Source organism: Genypterus blacodes, unplaced genomic scaffold (assembly GCF_046128005.1).
Source record: "Genypterus blacodes isolate CSIRO-AG114 ecotype Tasmania unplaced genomic scaffold, CSIRO-AGI_Gbla_v1 ptg000061l_1, whole genome shotgun sequence".
Classification (NCBI taxonomy): domain Eukaryota; kingdom Metazoa; phylum Chordata; class Actinopteri; order Ophidiiformes; family Ophidiidae; genus Genypterus; species Genypterus blacodes.
In genome coordinates, this window is record NW_027466873.1 from 2958217 (window position 1) to 2979717 (window position 21501).

The following is a 21501-nucleotide window of genomic DNA, read 5'->3' on the forward strand; positions in this document are numbered from 1 at the left end:
GCGCGTTGTTTTGGATCCTTTGTGAAGCATCAAGGCGATGACCTGTAGCCCACTTTGCATTAAACACACAGCGAATTGTTGGGGTCGTGTTGTTGGTGTCGCCCTCTGCCGGTCAAACGGAGAATAGCTGAAGTTATGTAGTGGAGAGAGAAAAAGAAACGAGTATTTTCCTTTATTTGAACCGTTTATGAAGATTACAAACACACGCAGCACGTGATGCTCTCAGTGTGAGCTCACTATTAAGCATCGCAGATGTGTTAAAGGAGGATTTTAGTGATTTTTGTGTGTGATTATAAACCCGAAGTCGCTCTGTCAAATCATGATGTCATCAATCTTTTCTATCAGCATGGGGTCAATTACCTCCTCCTCACTACATTGGATTATCTCTCCTCTAAGCTGCATTATGAGCTCAGTTCTATCAATACAACATAATCAATACACAATACATTTCTAACACATTTATAAATCAAAGCAGTAGGACCCCCCCCTTCATTTATATCACTTATCGGTAAATCAGGCCATCATGCATTCAATCAATAAATCAATCCGCCAACTTTAGCCTGCAGTGTTTTAATGAGCCTCTACATGACAAGCACACCCCCTCCCTCACACACACGCACACACACACACACACACACACACCTCCACTCCCTCAGCAGGTGTGCTCCTAAAGTGCACAAATTTGCTTCAAAGCTAAGCTAGTCCTGTTGCGTTCATCGAAAAGGTAAGCGAGCGCAGTTTTCACAGATTTAGTGAAAAGACTCAGGATATGGACACAACATTAAGAAACTGTTGCATAGTTTCTCGATTTTGGATGCAGGAGAGTGAATTTGTTGAATGAAAATTGAAATTATCAGTGGAATAGCTGAACTGGAGTTTCAGTTAAAGTAACAGTACTTCATTTGAGTCAGAAATTTGAGCCAAATTCACAAACCGGACTCAAAGGTTTGTTTTCGTGTTTATGATGTGCATTAATGCGTTGATTTGAAAACATTTACAAGTAAGCAGCATAAAGAGACAGCAGTCAGGTGTGTGTGTGTGTGTGTGTGTGTGTGTGAGCGTGAGTCACTCAGTTTAAACGTGACAGCAGCTTCACGTTCCTGTGTTTTGAATTTTAGTGACGGCGCGAGACTTTTGTTTACGTTTGGATCTCTGATTGTAGCTTTAAAAAGTGTGTAATTCGGTGCAACCTTAAGCGATTTAATCAAGTTTGGAGGAAAGCGACTTCAATATACAAGTTGTCGTTACACACAATTGGAAATTACGTAAAACAACAGTGCGACATCCGGAATCAATATGATAATATCTAATTAATACCGTTTAATAAAACAAAACAAAGACATTGTCCTGGTGAAACACGCCGTATACACTGATTTCCCAAACTAATCAGGCCCATTTGAAGCATCAATATTTTCTTTAAATATTTAAAACCAGCAATAAGCTTTCCACAAAGCAGCACAATGTGTAAAACAGGGGCATAAAGGTCGCTGTGTCATCATTCCTCAACCTAAATGTGCCGATAACACGAATAAAGCCGTCAGATCCCTAAAGAAGAAAGAAGCCGAGCTGAGTACAGACACGACGGCTCACCAAATTAGAGCAGCACAGGACTTTGATAGCGAGCTCACTTTGATCTTTTAATGAGTGTTTCTAAGCTCTGCGCGTTTGACTTTTTTTTAAAAGGCAGAATGAAAGACAGACAGAAAATACAGACACTCTTGTTTGCACTTGAACGTCTCACAAAGCTCCGCGCGGACAGACTGACACATCAATGATCCTACAGACAGTCAACAAATTAAGAAAATGACCTTTAGATTCTATTAGATTCTATTTCTTGTCTGATTTTTACACAAGGTGGGGTGGGGAAGGGGGTTTTCCACGCAGTTGCCGGGGGAACGGACGCGTCCATCATGGTTCTCCGTGGGGGCGCTGACCGGAGCCGTGGAGCGAAACCCTGCGAGTTTATTGAAGGTTTGCACGTCGGCAATTTGCTCCCGAATCAAGCGTAATTTAATCTCTCTTTGCTGAGTCTGCTGCTTTATTATTTCCAGCAGAAAAAAAAAATCTTTTTACTCGCTTTCATATCTTAAACAATGAATATTGCTGCGGTTTGATTGCTCACAGAGACGAAAGCAGAGCAGAGAGGTTCTAATAATAACGAATATGAGATTGCTTAGGGCCCCACAGGCCTGAAGGCCCCCGAATAGTAAATACAAAAACTGCTTTAGGTTTTTTAATTATTTTAAAGCAACAAATGGAGTTCATTTGTTGTAGTAAAAGCCTATTTTTGTATATTTCATGCGTGTTTTTGGGAGAAGTGTTACGTTTATTCAAATTCGCTGATGCACATTTACGTGCAGGAACGGTGCGTTTACGTCACATTCACTCCTGTATCGTTGCGTTTACGTGCCTGTTTTAGCTGCCACATGGTTCTTCTTATCTTGAGACAGACATAAAAATGATACTGTGGGATAATCTCGACCCCCAAGGGATGAAGGAGGAGAGTAACGCTGCTCTGTCAAGAATACCATACATTTGTTTATGTTTTGATTTATTGGATTCAGCTTTTTTTTATTTTTTTTATTCCCCCACTGCTAAATTTATCGAGTTGTTGACAGACGCTGACACACAAGTTTGAAATTTGAGTCTGAAAACTGTTTGTCTGCGTTTGTCCAGTTTGTTAACACACACACACACACACACACACACACACACACACACACACACACACACAGATAATGTAGTAGAAAGTCGGATAATACATAAATGTTATATTACTAATAATTCCACTGTTATTAATATAATTACCACTGCTACAACAAATACTAATGAGAATAATAATATCTGAACCGTACTACACATGTAAATTGCATGAGTAGCTGTTACAAATTATTGAAAGCAAATTAAGATGAGATATAAAGATACAACTTTTTTCAATCAACCCATAGTTTAGGATGAAATGTTGGCACTCAAGTGCCAATAATAAGATATAAATTCATCAAAAATCTCCAATGTTCCAGTTTTCAGATGCACTTGTTAAGAAAAACACCAAGTTTTCTTACCAAAAAACAGATTTAACAAAGTAGAATGACAACTCATACTGCGATCAAACTTAAACTAATCAATAATATCCTGGTGATGACATTTATTCCAGTTTATAATCTCCTGCATCTGAATGACTCCTCCTCTGTGATGAACGAACCCCATCCAGATCAGCTCAGAGCCTGGATCAGGTCAGGTTTATGCTCCTGGTCCACTCACTCAGCGAACACACGCACACACGCACACACACACACACACGCGCGCGCGCACACACACACACACACACACACACACACACACACACACACACACACACACACACACACACACACACACACACACACAGCACACTCACAGAGCACCCGTCATTATCCGAATTACAACAGCAACCCCTGCTGGATAAAAGCAGGTAATACAACAGGTGCGCTCCCTCAGTACAGAACTTCCATCACCCTGTAATACTAAGTACTAAGAAAAGTGTTTTACATCACATAAACACCAGATGTTATAGGGTTCGATTCTGTTAGAAATATCAATATTTGTCTAAACTTCTGCTAAATTCACGTGATAAAGAAATCAGCACCTTGTCCAGCATAATAGTTAAAAATAAAAGCCTCTCTCCTTAGATATGTAGATAAATTCGTTTGAACTATCATATAATAATACAAGTATTGAAGATTATTATTATTATATATTATAATGATATTCTACTGCCACAGTTTGAAACTTTTTCTTAATGAAGTTGTTGAAGAATATCTAAAAAATAAATAAATCTTGAAAATGTTTTGTGAAACTTTTCTGCAAGTGTCCTTAAGGTGAGTTGTGTTTTATTGTATTGTGCATGTGTATTTGTTGTATTATTAAAGTTTCAAATAAGATGCATATCCATTTGAATACATTCAAAAGAGCTCTTATTTTTACACTGTGAGCTTTGCATGGCTTGCCCAGAAAGCCACAGAGGCTGTGACACACATGGTGCAGCTCATGTATCAGAAATAAACTGTAAATATCATAAAACAGAGACGAATAAAACAAAAAAACATTTAAGTTATTGTTTTGAGTTCATTCAATATAATTATCACAATTTACAGCCTCACACTTTATATCACAGTCATTGTTTAAATTAGGTTATGTCAGCTAGACATGAATACTAAAGCAATAATATATTGAAAACTTTACTATGAACTGTAATTACATACACATGCTTTCCTTTATCTCAAAATGACATATGTTTAAATGTGATGGTATGTTATGAACAAATTAAGAAGACATGAGGTAAACTAAAAGAAGACGTCTCTTCACCGAGGATTACACTGAAAACATTTAGCTGGATCACAGATGAAACATCATCAAACCCTGAGGCCTGCGGCGCTGTGATGTGGGGATCTCGCCTCCATTTCTGTTTCACTTCATACAAAACAAGCTTGTGCGTCCGTCTAAGCCGATCGGACACATGAGGAACAACTTACTGCAAAGTAAATTAAACCACGGCCTCCAAACGTCTCGGCGGAGGAGAAGCTCGCCCACATCTATGGGACGACTCTCCCTGACGAATGCCTCCAGTACCTTAAACGTTTCTCCAACAGAGCGGCGTGCGGCGTCTGACGCGAAGGTGTCGAGTGGAGGAGTGACACGGAAACTAAACATGGAGAAACAAAAGCGAATGTCATTACATCTTCAGGAAACGCTGCCTTTGTTGTTGTGTCTGCATGTGTCTGTTTTGGTCGTTAGCTCAAGTGTCCTAGCTGGGGCGAGATTTGCAGCACCTTTCATCAGACGATCATGTGATTCAGTGGATTTGTCCCAACAAAAATAATGTTTCCTCTGTCAAAAAGCAAGTGAGCAGGAGGCCGAAAGCGTGAGTTCAGGACATATGCCATTAGCAACAAGTACAGACCTTCACTGCCCACATAAATTCTCTGTGTGCCCTCAGACTTTGTGGCTAAAGTAGTTGAAAGATAGTCTGAATACATCTACATACACCGAGCTGTGATTTAAAGCCCTACAATGACAAACGCATATGGAGAACGAGTTTAGGCCCAACTATGCTAATAAAGACATGACTGATGGCTCCAGAGACAAACTGCAGAAAATTTGGCAAACACACTCGTGTATGTCTTTCTTTCACTTCCACCAACACTAGATGTGTCTTGTATGTACTGTATCCAGTGTTTGTGTGTGTGTGTATGTGTGTGTGTGTGTGTGTGTGTGTGTGTGTGTGTGTGTGTGTGTTGAGCACATGTACGGCCTAGAGTGTGTCATTAATAGGCCGCACTTCAGAGAGAAAGGTAGAAATCCACCAGATGTTTTGCAGCTGGGTGGATCTGGTAGTGAAGATCTCGACAGCGTCTGTCACAGGCGAACATTTCTAATCTGTGATGAACATTAGGCAGAGAGCTCCACAAACCATCGCCGCTCGCTGCCCGACGTGCTCAGAGCCAACGCTCCGCATCTTGGCACTGCGGAAAACTTTAAAAAAGCAAGAGGACGGAACGTTTATCGGAATAAAGATGCATTTTTAACATTTCTCAGACCGTTTCCCGTCATGCGGAGGGCAAAACAAAGGCTAACGAGCCAAGCGGAGTTATTGGGGCGGAGCGCTGGAGGCTACGGAGCAGACAGAGCCTTTGAACTGCAGGTCCAGCAGAGCTTAGTAGGGTCAAGATCTGCCAAACACAAGCAGGACCCACGCCACAAAGGCCCCAGACCTTCACAATAAAGGACTTGATGTGAAAAAAACTCTGACAGCAGGAATAATAAAGTCAAAAATACTACAGCTACAACAAATACGACTGAGAAAAATAGCAAATACTACACCCAGGACAGACAGACAGACAGACAGACACGTTCTGCTGCTGGTAAAATGAGACAAAGTTTCTACTGTGGAACGCTGAAGGATCCGTTCAGCTAAAAATCCAAAGTTTGCTCTGCTATGTTGTGTGTAACTCTGAGATGGGAACTGCTCCAGTCTGACCTTGATGGACTCTAGATATCCCTCTCTCCTGGGTTCATGTGCCTAGTTACCAGTTGGTCCAGCTTGTGCCCCGTGAACTGACCCCGTCCTCCCTCTGAGGTTTGAAAGGAAAAGAAACCCCAATCCTCCGGGGAGCGCTCCGACTAACAAGAAAACTGCTGGCCCGAATCTCTCAGAAGTGCCGTGTTTTCCCACCGGACCACTTTCAGCTTAATAAACATCTTAACTAGCCAGCGGTCCCACGGGAGCCGCTGGGAAATCCTCTGGGCAGCCAGAGCTCAGGAGCCGGCCCTTTATTGCATCCAGGTGGCCGTTAAAAATGCCGGACAGCCATAAATGTCCAATAAAATGCATGTGGCACCTTCGGGGGTGGACGGGGTCAGTGCACCTGTCTGTGGACGAAAGCTGGACCGCTCTGCCCCCAAAGCGTCCGCTTCATGTCCCGTGCCACCAGCGCACCAACTCACGTCAGGAACATCCTCCAACGTGGCGGAGCACTTCCTGTCTCCATGCGTCAAGCTTTCACCTCTGGAGTCTGAAGTCCCATTTACTCACTTTTTACTACATTTGACTTGGTTTTCTTATTTATTTGGCTTGTATTCATTTTAACATTTCTGACAAAGCTGTAAACAACTAATGTAGCTTTAAGGACGCAGCTCACATGAGAAACAAAGAGAGGGAGAACGTTTTTATCGTTCTTTTTTATCATCTTTTCTTCCAAAGATTTTCAGAATGAGTCAGAAAATTTGAACTTGAAAAAATATTATTAGATATTTAATTTTATATATATATAAAAAAAAAAAGAAAACTGTAAAAACAATAATAACAAATAATAAAATAAATTATAAAATAACAATAAATCGTAACAAAAAATATATAACATATAATTATTTATTAAAAATAGTAGATGTTCTAGAATTACGTTTTTCTTTTAAATAATGACCTTTCTGAATTATTTGTTTTTTTTAACTGAAAAAGTTTCTGGTGAGATTTTTCCAGGAAGATCAGGAATTCTCTAGAAACAATTAAGAAACTTGTTATAGTCGTTTTTGTTTGGCAGAAATGTTCCGATTTTCAAACACATTTTGTCACATGGTGCTGATGAATGAAGATGGCCCTCTGCTCTTGTTGTATGACCGCACAGCTAATTGTTAAATCAGGGCGACGCTTGTTGGACTTCACACGTCTCTCCCCAGTGGCAGCAGCCTCCCCTCATCAGTGAGGTCTGGACGCTGTCCAAGCGGAGACTTAATTGTCCCGCAGGTTGTGGAAAGACCTGGACGGTGTATTGGGCCTTTGATCTGACTTGAAAGGAGTTAATTGATTTCTGTGTTACAGGCACTTTGTGTTGTAAAGGAAAGAAGAAAAAAAAAAAGGATTCTTGCTGGTCATTTCACAACACGTGCAGAAAAATCAGAGAGAGGATGGAGAGAGAGAGAGAGAGAGAGAGAGAGAGAGGGAGAGAGAGAGAGCGAGCGGGCAAGAGAGAGAGGGAAGGGATGAAGAGAGAGAGATCACCTCACACCCGGCTCCATCCCTCCTCAATTACGATAATTTGACTCACATGGTCTGGCCTCTGTAGGAGAGAGGGAGGGAGAGGGGGCTGCGGTGAGGAGGGGGAGGAGGAGGAAGAGGAGGAGGGGGGGGGGGGATCCCTGCTCTGGGAGATCACTCATCTTACCTCTGGCTGAGGTAAGGAGAGAGGTTATGTTTTTGATGTGCTGCTCCCCTCAGCGTCCAGCCCGGGGGCTTGTTGAAGGTGGCTGCACTGCGGTGAAGACCACGCGTCCAACCTCCCACTGTACGTCTCACTGGGACCTCCATCGCCATGACGTCGGCCAGGACACAAGAGCCTGCTGGAATTCGCCGCACAGTGAGTGTTTGTACTGACTGCCTCCAACCTGTGTGGCTCAGTGTCTCCCATTGTTTACATGGAGGGGGGGAGGGGGGGGGGTAACACTCTCATCAGGTTATTCCTGTTCAGGATCACGTGAGGCCGAGTCAATCCCAGCATGCACTGGGTACAAGGAATGAATTTAGGAAGTGTAATGTGCACACTGACTCACCAGTTTGTCCTCTTACCTAACCTCATATACTCACTCAGTGTGCGACGCTGACAGCGGAGGATTCTGCTGTATCGTCACTTTGGAGCTTTTGGTGTCTTGTGCTGTATCGTGACGTTGGAAAGTTTTGTTCCACTTGTTCCTCCCTCGCTGGCAAACAGAATGAACTGAAAAACAGAATATTACAAACAGCTCTCACCACAACACAAGAACAACACTAATCACTAAGGGCCTCAACATACTGTACTGTACTGTAATATGCAATGCTCAGAAATCACTTAAAATCTTAATTTAACCACATTTTGAGTGATTCTCCTCACAAACAAACCAATTAGCCAAACAACAGACACCAGTTTGTGCTCCGCTGTAGAGGTAATCGCCGTAGAGATGAATTAACAACAAAACATTGAACGTAAGCTTTAAAAAAAGGTTGGACTTGTAGGATTTTCATCCTGAACTGCTTTAGATTGTACAGGTGTACCTAATAAAGTGGTAACCTGGTGTCTATTCTTGACTAAACATAATCTGGTGAACATCACACGAGGCCCCTGCAGCTTTTGAATGATGATGTCGCTGTGATTTGTTGCTTCACCTGCCTGCCTGCCGCTCTGTTGACTGTGGGTCTGGTCTGGTCTGGTCTGGCCCGGGTCTTGACAGGCCTCCTGCCTTCACTCCTTCACCTCTCTCTCTGGTCACCCTAGCTCAGGGGAAGCAGGGCTGTCAGGGGGAGAGTGGCAGGCTAAGCCCGTCTTAACACAGCGCCTCAAACCACCTCATAAATACAGGCTTCCTTTTCCAATTTCCAAGCGGCCCATCCACCTCTGTCTACATGCTTACACGCTGCTCCGTGTCATGTGCCGGGGTGTGAGTTTAAAAATGACCACGGGACATCTGGCAGGCTTGCAGAGGGTGGAGCTTTGATCTGCTGCTCTGTACTTCAACCCCAGCCTCGGCGAGCCAAATCCTCCATGCGCCGCCGCGGTGCGTTCGAGTACAAAATGAGCCTTTTAGTTTTAAGAGATAGCGAGCTGCCTTTGAAACAGATCCACCATATGTGTAATACTTAAATACACAAACTGCACAAGCTTACATGGATAAAATTAAAGCAGCTTCCCATTTAATTTCAAAATGCGGTCTCTGAATATCATCATTATTTTCCATATCATAAAGCGGAGTGAGAGGAAAAGTGAAACCATGTGAGGAGGCCGTTTGATGGCCGACGGCGGGCAGCGCTCATGACGGAGTTGTGGTTCTCTTTGCCCATCTGGAGAGTTTGGCCGCGCCGCTTCACTCTCCGTCGACGCCAAAAATCCAACTGGTTATTAGCTTCAGTCTAAACGGTGCACATGTGACGTGCAGTGATACCTGCAGTCATCTCTGATCGCGCTGAAAGAAGTGATTTGTGGATACTGTGTGTGCTTAAAGGTGTCCGATTCAAACAAGACATGAGGCTTTTCTTCTGCACAATACACTGCTGTAATACTGAGCTGTGTCAAATACTGTATATGTAGTTTGAAAGAAGGTCGGAGCAAGCAGTGAACCCAGGATCCTCTTGATGGATTCAACTATTTTAAAAATATCAAGAAGGGCAGTTTCCAATATTTCATCAGTTCATACAAAGGTAAAAGATCACACAATCAGGATCAGGCAAACCGGATAGAAGAAGATAACATTGCTGTATCTTTAAATCAGTACTACAGTGGCTCAGTGGGTAGTGCTTCCGCTTGGGAACCGCAGGGTTGCCGGTTCGAGCCCCTGCCGAGGTGCCCCTGAGCAAGGCACCGAACCCTCAATTGCTCCCCCCTCTGCGTAGGGTGGTAATGTAATGTAAGTCGCTTTGGATAAAAGCGTCTGCCAAATGCTCGTAATGTAATGTAATGTAATGTAATTTTCTGCCAAACTAGATCACAGACATTTTTTTTAGCATTCTGGAGATAGTTGGACTTCAGTTTCCAGGTCAACAGCACAACATAGAGGTTATGCACGTCACAATAAAAGCTAAACGTAAATGCTCTGGATTCTCAAATAGAAATGTGAACCATTAAAGTGTATTGGTTCTATTTTTAGCTTACAATGCCTCCATGTAGATCTGCAACATTCACAAAAGGATGATGCGTTACGATAGGAAAGAGATCCATGAACAATCCAGATGTTTCAGGGAAAAACACCATAATAATATATTTAATAACAGTGAACATATTTGTGTCTCACTAAACTTACAACTTCATGTAGAGAAGCTTTCAATCAAAGGATACACAATAAAGAGTTATACAAAAACAAAGTCAGTGGCTGAGTTTGAACAGAAATTACCTGAAAGTCATGAAATTATTATTATTAAAATATAAGTACGGCTTTAATAGCTGCAGAGATGGATCCAGAAAAAATATGTTTGTTTTAGTTGTGGGCTTTATCAGCCTTGGTGGAGGTATGAGCTCTAGTCAGTGGCGCTCTTGTTAGAGGATAGGCTCAGATTGTCTCTCTGGATGTAATACGCACTGCTCATATGTACTTTGGAGGAGCTATTCTTCCTCTCAGTATGGGCCCTTAAGCGTTTCCTTCTCCGTGACTGCGCTGTTAAATTTATGGCCAAAATCCACAGCGGTCGTTCCATGAAAATGCCAAAGTCTAACTTCTAAGTTCAACTAAAGCTAATGTGAGGTTTCATCTGCGTGAGTTCCAAGTCAGATGATCGGTTTAGAAAGTCATGGTGCTTTTAGAGTGGAATTCTCACCCAGGGTTGAACCTGTAGAGACGCAAAATGGAACAGGCAAAGAAAATGATCCATCCCAAGGTCTGAAGATGAGTAGAACATTGCCTCCTGCTTGTGTGTTGTGTGTGGATGTTCAGGAGAGGCACAGATGTGTTGCACCGTTTCCCTTTGAGGAATCCAAAAAACCCAAATTGTGGCTTCCAGCTTCCTCGTGAACATAAATACACACTATGAGAGAACCTATGAGATTATGTGTGTGTTACTGCGAAACACTACCAGGTCAGACAAGAGGAAATGAAGAAGGAGGAAAACTCTAAAAAAACACAAAACCTGTTGAGCTGAGGTGTAAAAGAAATCTATTGCAGACCTCCTTTGGTTTGTTGTTCACTGGTCAGAGTTGTAGCTTTGGTTGCGGTTTGGAGACCATGTTCTCCTGGAGGCACGCCTGAGGATGTTTGGTTCAGTCTTTAACAGTGTATTCGCACCACACACACACACACACACACACACACACACACACACACACACACACACACACACACACACACACACACATTGTGGAACAATTTGCCACACACACACAGTTAGTATTCCATCAGACTGAAAAGAGACCAAACTTTAAAAAACAAATTCATTAAAATGCAAAGCAGTATTTTACAGAAATTATTTTTTTTTTTAATGCCTTAAATGTTAAAGATGTTAATTTTACACATTAGCTGAATCTTAAAAATTCAATTTAAATTCATTTAAATCTCAATCTTATCCGGTTTCATGAACTATGGAGGAAAATTGAGTGGGGATGAATGTTTTCAAACTTTTTTTGTTTTTAGAAGTCATTATCTTCACACAGGATAGAATAAAACAAATAGATGCACTAGAAACAAGACAAATGACATCTGGAAAATTGATTAAAAAAGCTGAGTTTTACTGGGAACATGTTGAATTGATCTCACTGCACTGGAAGATTTTTATTTAACTAACAACAGTGAGGTTTGTTTTCACTTTTGTTAGAGAGAGAGAGACTTAAGAGAGAAAAGCCATTTCATTTTGAGGCAGATTAAAATCCAGAACTGGATTCAGGTCGAGGATTTATTTCCCCCACTTTCTTTCACATTTGACTGAAAAGAATGTTGACAAATTGCCTATTTTTCCTTTTTATGTCACCGAGATGACAAAGCCTTATAACGAGATCAGATCAGATCCAGATATTGATCCAGATGTTGATCAGGTGGATTAAAATATTATGGGCCTGGAGTCACATTTACAGTGTGGCTGGTTAGAAACACGCAAGCATGACCAACAGGAAACTAAGACCGTGCTGATTAAACAATACAACATGTGATGAAGATGTGTCTGTCTTTATAGCAAAAAAGCAACTAAAGAGTTAGGCCTTGGTGGAGGTATGCAGCCTCTATAGTTTGACTTGAATGAAGAAAATATCGTTTTAGGAGTCATGTATTAACAAAATCGACGGTGATAAGATGGAGATTTTTCACAGATTTTTTGTAGTGAGGATCCGCTGCGTTTTCAGACACCGTTCATTAGTAAAAGATCAAACCTTCCACAATCCTCCTCGTTCTCTAAAGAGCAAGACTGTAATGGTGGAAACAGATGAGAGTTAACAACACATCACCTTTTGCATGTAGGATCTGCGTGGGAATACGGCTACATATGGCATACGGCGTGCACTTTCTGTACAGCCGCGAGGAGCCTGTCACTGTGCTCACGGGCATCACCGACATGAGTGTCACCTTCATGAAGGAGCGTGAAAGCTGTTCTATCAGCAGAGGATTCCTCAGACCGTCGCTCTGATTCCTACAGCAGAACAGAGGAGTTAGCACTGACGCCCGCACAGGCCTGTCAGCTGCCGCACACCTCATTACACACCTGTGAACACCGCAAGCTATTAGGAACTTTGCTTATCCGGATTCCGGGAGTTCACAAACTTAGCAGGAGTAAAGTCTCATTAACAATGGGGAAATTAACCCATTAGTAATTTTCTACGACTAATTATACCTACAAACACGTGCAAACAGATCGTGACAGTGTAATGAGTTGGAAATGACACTTGTGAGCAGGAGTGAGAGGATGGTATCGGAGTGTAAATCACTCCACAGCAACGTGGCAAAGAGAACTGTTGTTGAATCTGTTAAAAGGAAATAACACCTAATTAACCAATTAATAATTCACGATTTTTTGGCGGTTTGGACATTGGGATAATTAGGAGCTGTGAAAAAGAGCTTCTCATTGGACGATAAAGAGCTGGAACACTAAGAGCTTATACAAATTGTAATAGCCTTTACATTTTAATACGTTTCATAACAATTCGCCACAAGTTATGCTGCAATAAACACACATTTTCTCCAAACCTTCAGGAAACACTCACCTTTTCCATCTCAAACCCATTCTGCACAGGCATGCATGCAGGAATAAGGCGTTCCAAAGTGGAATTTTAATCCTTTTCTGTTCTTGAATACATGATTCAGTTGAGGAGTCACTGTTGATAAAGTGCACAGGGGTGGGGGTGGAGGGGGGGTGGGGGTGGAGGGGGGTTGTGGGGGCGTCACTGATCACTCTTGCTTCACGCTGCTCATGATGAACTTTGTGATGGAACATCAGTGCCTCTGTTCCTGTGCAATGACGCTTTGGTTCTATTCCCCGTTGTCGCGACGATGATGCCTGGCTGTCAGCGCGTCCCTGTGAGTCACAGCTAACATACTTTCATCAACTGCAGTTCACGAGGTTAATTAATCAGATTTATTCTGAGCCCTGGATGAGTGTGAGACGGTCTAAGTGATGGCACTCACACACACTGAAAAGTCACTTTCAAGATGGATAAGTTTCCTAAAAATTTAATGTGCAAATTTAAGGTTAAAATATCAACATGTCAAAAGGACGGTGTTACAGTTACTCAGACATTTAGACTGTAGGAATCAGAAATATACCACAAAGTTTGTTTTGATTTCATGAGTTCATTTTTGTCTTTTTTTGTGTCCATCAGAAGACTCCTTGTGTTTGTCTCCTGTCCTGTAGGAAGGTGGGGAGGTCAGGGGGCGATGCTTCGCTCTGCGCTGAAGTTATAATGGAACTACATGGACAAAACACAAAGCAAACGTAGAAAAGTTACATTCCCAAAAAGTAAAACAGGACAAATAATACAAACAAAACATTACTATAAGACAAAATTCACACATCGATCAATAAACAACCAGCTGAACTGACTATTATACTGAAGTGTAAATTAAAAACTTTTTGCTGGGAGAAGTGCCACCGGCCTAAAATGCCCCCACAGCAGTGAGTGATGGGGAAGTATGAGCAAACACTGCCCTCTGCTGGCCAGGCACGGAATGATCTGGCTTCATAGGCCGAACAGCTGAACTCTGATCATTAAATGACCGCTTTAATGTCTAATTCTGCCGTTTTCACACAATCAAAGGAGTTGCATCTTATGTTGGAAATGAGCTTTGCAAATTCAATCTGACAGATCGCTTAACTGATTGATAATTCGCATTAATCTGCAAAGAAAACAACAAAAGAAAAAAGTGCAATTTATTTACTTGATTAATTATTCATTTAATTCATAATTTTAACCCTCATATTTATTTTCAGGTTTAAGGAGGTTTTGGTACTGAAACAAAAACAGATAAATTAATATAATAGATTCCGTGCAAAACTATCTATTTAATCTGTTTATCTAAGCTATTTGTCCCATTTTGCCACTGACCCAAATATGAGACCAGATTAACAACACAAAATGTGCAAAATGGAATATGTCTAAAGGTACTGTAGTAACCAACAGTTACCAGAAGTGGGAGCTCTGTAACTTCAAAGAAAAGATTTGACATTGATTAGTTTAGATCTGTATGATCGGCGAAGGATCAGCATCTGAACTGAATAAAACAATCATTCAAGGTCACTAAGAAGACGACATGACAGCTTACAACAAACAACAACAACAACACACACTCAGTGATGGAGAGGTGAGGGAGGTGCATTACTCATACACAGCACTAGGGGATGCTGCGTGATCACTGTAGTAAGTTTCCACGCCGCACAATAGAAGCACAATAGCTGAAACAGGGGTGGGAGTGGGGGAGTGGGGGGGCTTGCTTTCTCTCTCTCTCTTTCTCTTTCTCTCTCTCTCTCTCCCTCTCGATCAAAATACCACCTACCCTGATTTTCATCTACTTGAAGGAAGCTGCAAGTTACCCAAAACCTGTCACATATCACAAGCCTGTTAGTTGTGAAGAAATTCTGCCCCCCCACCGCACAAAAAAATCCAGTCTCAACATCTGGCACGGTAAATAAATAATCCTGTGTGTGTGTGCGTGTGTGCGTGTGTGACTGTGTGTGTGTGTGGATGATGGATGGGGGAATGGGGTGTTATCAGGGAGAGCATGTATCAATGTCTGCCAGTTTTACACACAGGCTGACAGGACAGTGACACACTAGAACATGGGCGGCAGTCACCCAGACGAGCCGAGCTTCATTTCCTGTCCCTGCTCCACTGCCAAAAATATGTGACATGTTGTCTTCATTAATTCCACCTCTATTTGGAGCTCTCCCTCTCACACCTCTCGCACACCCCTGTACACACCACTGTCCTCTCCTTGCATCCAAACGGAAACACACACACACACACACACACACACACACACACACACACACAAGCGTAGACACGTGCACGCAAACTCCCCACAAACGCTGAAAACCCATCACACATAGGTGCTAATGAAAACCTTGTCATGTCTGCGTACACACACTTCTCTCCACCCGAGTATACTCCCTCTGAAAATCATTAGCCAGCCGCCAACAACATTTTTCAGCAGAGCAAACTACATAAAGATGTCACTTTAAATCGTTTACTAATTAACACTTAAAAAGACACAAATTAGATATGCGTGGCTAAAAGCAATTATAATATCCGCAAGTTTTGCGAGTCATTTGGGAAATGAAAAGAATGCCTAATTGCTGGAACCAACATCATCTGAGACGTGGCTTAAGTGATGCCTGTTAGAAAATGGTTTTATCTGTGATTACAACAGTTTTCCTCAATTACATGTGCATATGTCTAATTTCAGAAAGCACAGCTCTTTTCGATCCATATTTTAATGGCTCTGGAAATTAGGCAATTACAGCCGGGGCACAAAGTGTTTCTACTTCAGGAGGAGAGGAAAAAGGCTCCCACGGGTGTGTGTGTGGAGGGGTGGGGGCGGGGGGGACAGTGACCTCTTCTGGACAACAGCAGCCAGGGAGAAACTCTTTCCGATTCTTCAAAAGAACTTTGGGTGCAGTTCTGTTCTTGGGATCTCAATCTAAGAGGATTACAGAGCGACGGCTTCCATGGCAGCTCTCTGCAAAGCCAACACACCGGACATTAGATTCATACTGTAACTTATAAAGAAATGCATTCATCATTTCCTCTAAGCAATATTTGTGATGTCTATTTGTGAGAGCATCAGTGAGTATATTTCCCCTCTTGTTCTGCAGATATCATCGCAGGATAATAACAAGAGCAGAGAAGTAAAAATAACACAATGGTGAGGGATGTTTCCACTTGGAAACTAATTATCAAGCTAAGCTGTGACTTCATCCTCATCAGCCTGGCCCCGCCATTAATCTTGTGCTGTCGTCCACTTCACTAAATCCTGTGTGTTACACTATCTCACATTTACTTCATCAGCTCCGGCGCGGCTGTAATTAATGATTTCTCATGCCCTTCCCTTCCCTTCCCCAGCTCAGCTCGCCATGTGTCCTCCTGCTAATCACGCGGCGAGAAGAAAGGGAGAGGAGAGGGGAGAGGAGAGAGGAAACGAGGATGCAGGATGAGCAGCCCAGCCTGTCTCCACCCCGGCGGCGGCGTACACACAAACGCACGCACGCACGCACGCACGCACACACACACACACACACACACACACAAAACCACACGTGTGCATGCCATTAATACCTGAGCTGACAATGAGCTTCATTCGGATGACCATATGACAAGATGGCGACTCAGTGTGTGATTTGGATAGTGTGTGACAGAAGACAGAGGCAGAGTGCAGAACAGACACCCGGTTTGATGAGGGAGTGTTTGCTCTGTAACACATCTCAAACCCAACAGCACCTGTTCTTTTACAGTGGTCTGTCACTTCCTGGCAGTTCTGATACCGAGATACCGTGCTAATGAGAGAGAAGGAGGAGGGGGGGGGGAGTGTCACTGTCTTTAAAAGCACACACACAAACACAGCACACACGCACACATACACACACATACAACCTAACTCTCTTTCTCGCAAACACACAGGCTCGCTGGTACGAAGGAGCAGCACACACATGATATTCTCCCCCTACGAATGCCTGCAGGCTACAGCGTCTCATCAGACATTTGCCGCTCTTTTACTTGCGCCGCGAGATCTGCCAACGCTTCCGGTAGTCCCGTTGAGTGAGTGAGTGAGTGAGTAAGTGAGTGAGTGAGTGAGTGAGTGAGTGAGTGAGTGAGGAGGGCGAAGGCGATCGGAACCTGTACGAGCAAGAATGGAGTCTGGCTCCGAACGTTACGGCCCTGTCAAAAAAGCGAGATTGAGCTGTGAGAGAGAACAATCGGCGGGGGGAATGAAAGTCAAGTGTTTTGGAACGACAGACGAAGCTTTTAGGAGAGAACGGCTGCCTCGCCCACCCATGCTTTTATTCAACTGGAGCTTAGCAGAGCCAACAGGGCCTCCCTCTCTGTCTCCGTTTCCCTCTGTCTCTCTCTCTCTCGCTCTCTCTCTCTCTCATACACTTAATTACAACCCCAAGACCGTTTGCTTTGCATTCTGGGCCGGCGGCGTCAGCGGCAGCCGAGCGTTGCAGCCTCTACTCACTTCCTCCTCGATCTCTGCCAGGGATTTGATCGTAATGCCCATTAAATTGACTTGCTGCATCTGAAATCAAAAGCAGGGAGAGAAGAGGGGGAGAGAAGAAGAAGAAAAAAAACAGGAGGAACATGGCGGTTAGGCTCATGGCTAAGTAAGCATGCTTAAAATCTTTAATCCTCTCCCCTCTCTGTGTCAATACAAACGGGGCTATAGTGACAACCGCCGCCAGCGAGCCAAATGGACTGCATTGAGCCAGCTCTGCCTGACTGCATGCATTCATCACTCAGTCTGCAGAGGAGAGGAGAGGAGAGGAGAGGAGAGGAGAGGAGAGGAGAAGCTTCCCTCTGGTTGACCCGACAGCATATACCATTCATGGGATGGAAAACTAAAAGAAATGCAAAATTTAAAGGGGTCCAAGGCTGAATAAGCCAAGACAAAATGTGTCTTTTTCTAATAATATGTAGTCGTAAAAGAGGAAGAGACGACCGTAATAGACACAATATGTTTCTGTCTCTATTAAAAAGGCATCAAAATCCTTTGACTTCCGCTGAATCGGCCTCGTCTCAGCTGAACGTTAGTAATCGCTTCTGCTCGATTTGTACAGTGCAGTGATTCTGTCGATACGCTGGAGCCAGATCCTGATCTTTAATTTGGATCTGGAACTAATTGCTGTGTATTGATAATTCATCACAGGGATTTGCCTCTGTTCTCCTAATGAGGTTCATGCTAAAGTTATAGAAATACACAAATGCTCAAATGTAAAGGAATCTTCTCCAGGGGCCAGCCCTCCCCCCCCCACACACACACACACTTTCCTCATGAATCGGTTCATAACGTTTATTGAGCAATCCTGCCTGCAACAAACAAAAAGATGTAAAAACAGAAAGACTGGAGACAAAATGTTAGTTTGAATGTTAATTTCTGCCTCTAAATGCCATGTTGCAGAGAGAACAATAAGGTCAAATGTAAGTATCACTTCTCATTACGGGAAACAGGACAAATATTATGTTGAATATGTGATTAAGTGTAGGAAAAGAATGTAAGAAACTCCTCTAAGAATCTTTACCTCATTGCTTTTGCCGTGAAACTTCTCAGAGATCACAAAGGGGACGTCATCCAAGGCTGCAAAGAGAAGACAAAAACAGGATGAACAAAAGTGATCTTTACACACACACACACCCCCACACCCCCACACCCACGATACCAAACATTTCAACAAGACTAAATGTGGGATTACAAGACAGCAGCAAAGCTTCACCGTCCCTCCCATCTTCCATCCACGGGGGAGAAGAGGATGAAAGGCTTTTTTTTTTTCCTCCCTTTCTATATCCGAGCACCTCCGCTCTCCTCCACACCCGGCCCTCTTCCCGTTTAATTACTCTTGATTATTCCCCCGATTTTGTCTTGTCTGAGAGATGTTCACCTCCGAAACAAAAGCAGCGCTCACACACCAGCGGAGAAAAGCGGAAAGAAGAGAGACAAAACACTCAGCAGATATCAAATTTGCATGAAAATAAGCCACAGTGTTCAGCCGGCAAAAAGTGGATTGAAATGAGGACTTGCCAAGAGCGTGGTGGTATAATTAGCATTTGACCAAACAAACGAGCTTCAACAGAGCTATAATTAAGCAGGCCTGTAATTAAGTGTATGCCCTTTATCATAATGATCGTGGTTAAAATGGTGTGATGGCTGCCAGTTGATTATTAATGGTGTAACCCTGTACCGCATGCATCCTGCACTGGAATCAAGGTGTCACGACTGTCAGGCTAGAGAGCAGCCCTTTGTTTATAAAATACATTAGGGCCCAAATTAACACAGGGTGACAAGGGACACAAAGCCAGACTGAGAGGAAAACTGCAGCTGCTCGGCTTCAAGAGAAAACTCCGAATGTGGAGGCGCAAAACTTGCTGCCGTCGGTGTCGACAGGGAGCTCCCAGTTATTCAGAGGCCGACGCTTCCGCTCGGTGTTCCGTCGGGCCGTCGGCACGGGAGAAAGAACTTGTTAACCCAGGCCAAAGCGGCTCATGAGTCATCGTTCCTTTTCCATCAACATTTTAACACATCCCTCATTTTTGACTTTCGCACCACTTTGCTTTACTTTCTTGGTCGTTACACAGAAACACGTTGTCGTCGAAACCCACTTCTTGACTTCCTGAACCACCGTCTCCTACAAGAACAGTTGGAAAATCTCGTAGTCTGAAATCTCTGAGCCCCTGGACCCGTTTACACCCACCTGGGGGCGACTCCATGCCCCGGCCTTGACACACACTTTTGCTGTTGCGCTATTTGGCAGCAGCAGCAGTGTGTTTGGATGCTTGGCTATCTGGAACAGATTGACTGTGTAGGTATGATGGCTTGTTTAAGCCCATAAAAACAAGTGAATAAACATGTGCTGCCGAGTTGCTGGGAGCGCCGACGCCAGGCGAGGAGGTAGGCGGGCGGGCGGGTGGGTTGGGGGGGGGGGGGGGGGGGGGGGGGGGGGGGGGGATACATTTGAATCAATACCCAGCAACGTGAAGCAGAGATTGTAGCCGTTGATGGATCTGTGTGGCACAGACGGATGAATGCATACAGCTGAAGGCCAGAGAGTTGCTTTATTGCTCAAGGATTACATTTAAAATCAGATCTCGCTTTGTATTCCTCTGCCATCTATACTAGAGAGGCTATCTTACATCCAGACAAATGGAGAGGCGCAGGAGATGACTCGGCGGTAAGAAATGGATATCATCCTGCAGAAGAATCGGAGGGTGCAAAGGGCAAAAAATAATGTAAATCCAATCTTCTGACCAGGAATCCCACTATGAAGCATGTTCCCGCTGCTCAAATGGCCAGGCTACACTCCATTAACTCAGGAGTGTATTGCAGGACTGGGAACTGGGAAGTTACTTAGCATTTGGAGTCTGTGAGCCCGAGTTGATCCTGAAACATCTGGCTGGAAATTTGGCACAACGGCTGCAGTTATGATGATGATGGTGATGATGATGGTGATGGCGGCGGCGGTGATGATGTTGATGGCGGCAAGCTCAGAGGTGGCGTTAAGTAAGGAGGACCCTGCGGTTTGAGTGATTGTAGTGTAAAGAACGGAGTCAGCACAGGCCCCGTGTGGATCATTGCCTTATTAATGGCTCCGTCAGGTGCGATGAGCAATGGCTGCATTGTCATCTCCAGCCCCTGGGCACAGATGAATGGCTGTTTCAGGGCGGGAAGGGCTCCCTCGTACGCCGGGCTGAGCGCTAATCCCTCACTCTTCCATTGTTGGATGCACTGTCACCCAGGACTTTCAGCAGCCACGCTCTGAAACATACATCGCCTTTCCAGGGCTGCAGCAGATGCGGGTGTACATACATACAGTACATACGCAGGCGGGCAGGCAGGCAGGCAGGCAGGGCAGGCAGTGAGGGAGGGAGGGAGGGAGGGAGGGGGGGAAGCAGGCAGGCAGGCGTGCGCACAAACCACACCGAGTTGCGCCGAGACACTGACTGATGGAGAAATGTGCATGGGCGATGGAGCGTACCCCATATTACCCGAGCCACAACTCAACAGCAACACCTCAGGAATGTTGATGAACTTTTATTTTACACTTCACTAATTCAGCAGAATTGCATTGATCTCTGTCTCGTATGATTACCTGGGTGAATCTGTCTGGAGCCTGAATTAAGTGAGAAAGTGCCAGTCAAAGCTTTAGCGCCTACAATCCTAACATCTGCCAGTAAGGGAGTGTAAATAAAGACTGAACTGGAAACTGAAAACAAGGGGAAAAAGTGGTTTATGTTCGATTCAAACATCCCAGCGGTTTCTGATAAAAAAAAGGACAACAGTAGGACATTTCTCAATCTCAAATTTGAGAAAGTCACAAACAAACCATAA

At 43.7% G+C, this 21501-nt stretch overlaps 1 protein-coding gene and 2 long non-coding RNA genes across 3 annotated transcripts in view; all 3 read right to left on the reverse strand.

Annotated features, from left to right (window-relative positions):
* Positions 1–4141: 4141 nt before the first annotated feature.
* On the reverse strand, positions 4142–9704 carry LOC143003518 (uncharacterized). Its single transcript, XR_012963878.1, has 4 exons — positions 8672–9704; positions 8117–8246; positions 7698–8033; positions 4142–4681 (listed from the first exon to the last, which is right to left on the reverse strand). It is a non-coding gene; the product is annotated as an uncharacterized LOC143003518 (long non-coding RNA).
* Positions 9705–10289: 585 nt separating this feature from the next.
* LOC143003563 (uncharacterized) lies at positions 10290–13302 on the reverse strand. The gene is made up of 3 exons (XR_012963882.1): positions 13176–13302; positions 12423–12604; positions 10290–11254 (listed from the first exon to the last, which is right to left on the reverse strand). It is a non-coding gene; the product is annotated as an uncharacterized LOC143003563 (long non-coding RNA).
* A 221-nt stretch (positions 13303–13523) lies between these two features.
* mvb12bb (multivesicular body subunit 12Bb) overlaps positions 13524–21501 on the reverse strand; it is a 32525-nt gene continuing 24547 nt past the window's right edge. The window contains exons 8-10 of the mRNA XM_076154325.1: positions 18701–18756; positions 17641–17700; positions 13524–13877 (exon numbers count right to left, since the gene is read on the reverse strand). Coding sequence (XP_076010440.1) covers positions 13836–13877; positions 17641–17700; positions 18701–18756 — 158 coding nt within the window. The 3' untranslated portion in view covers positions 13524–13835. The remainder of the gene's footprint in view (positions 13878–17640; positions 17701–18700; positions 18757–21501) is intronic.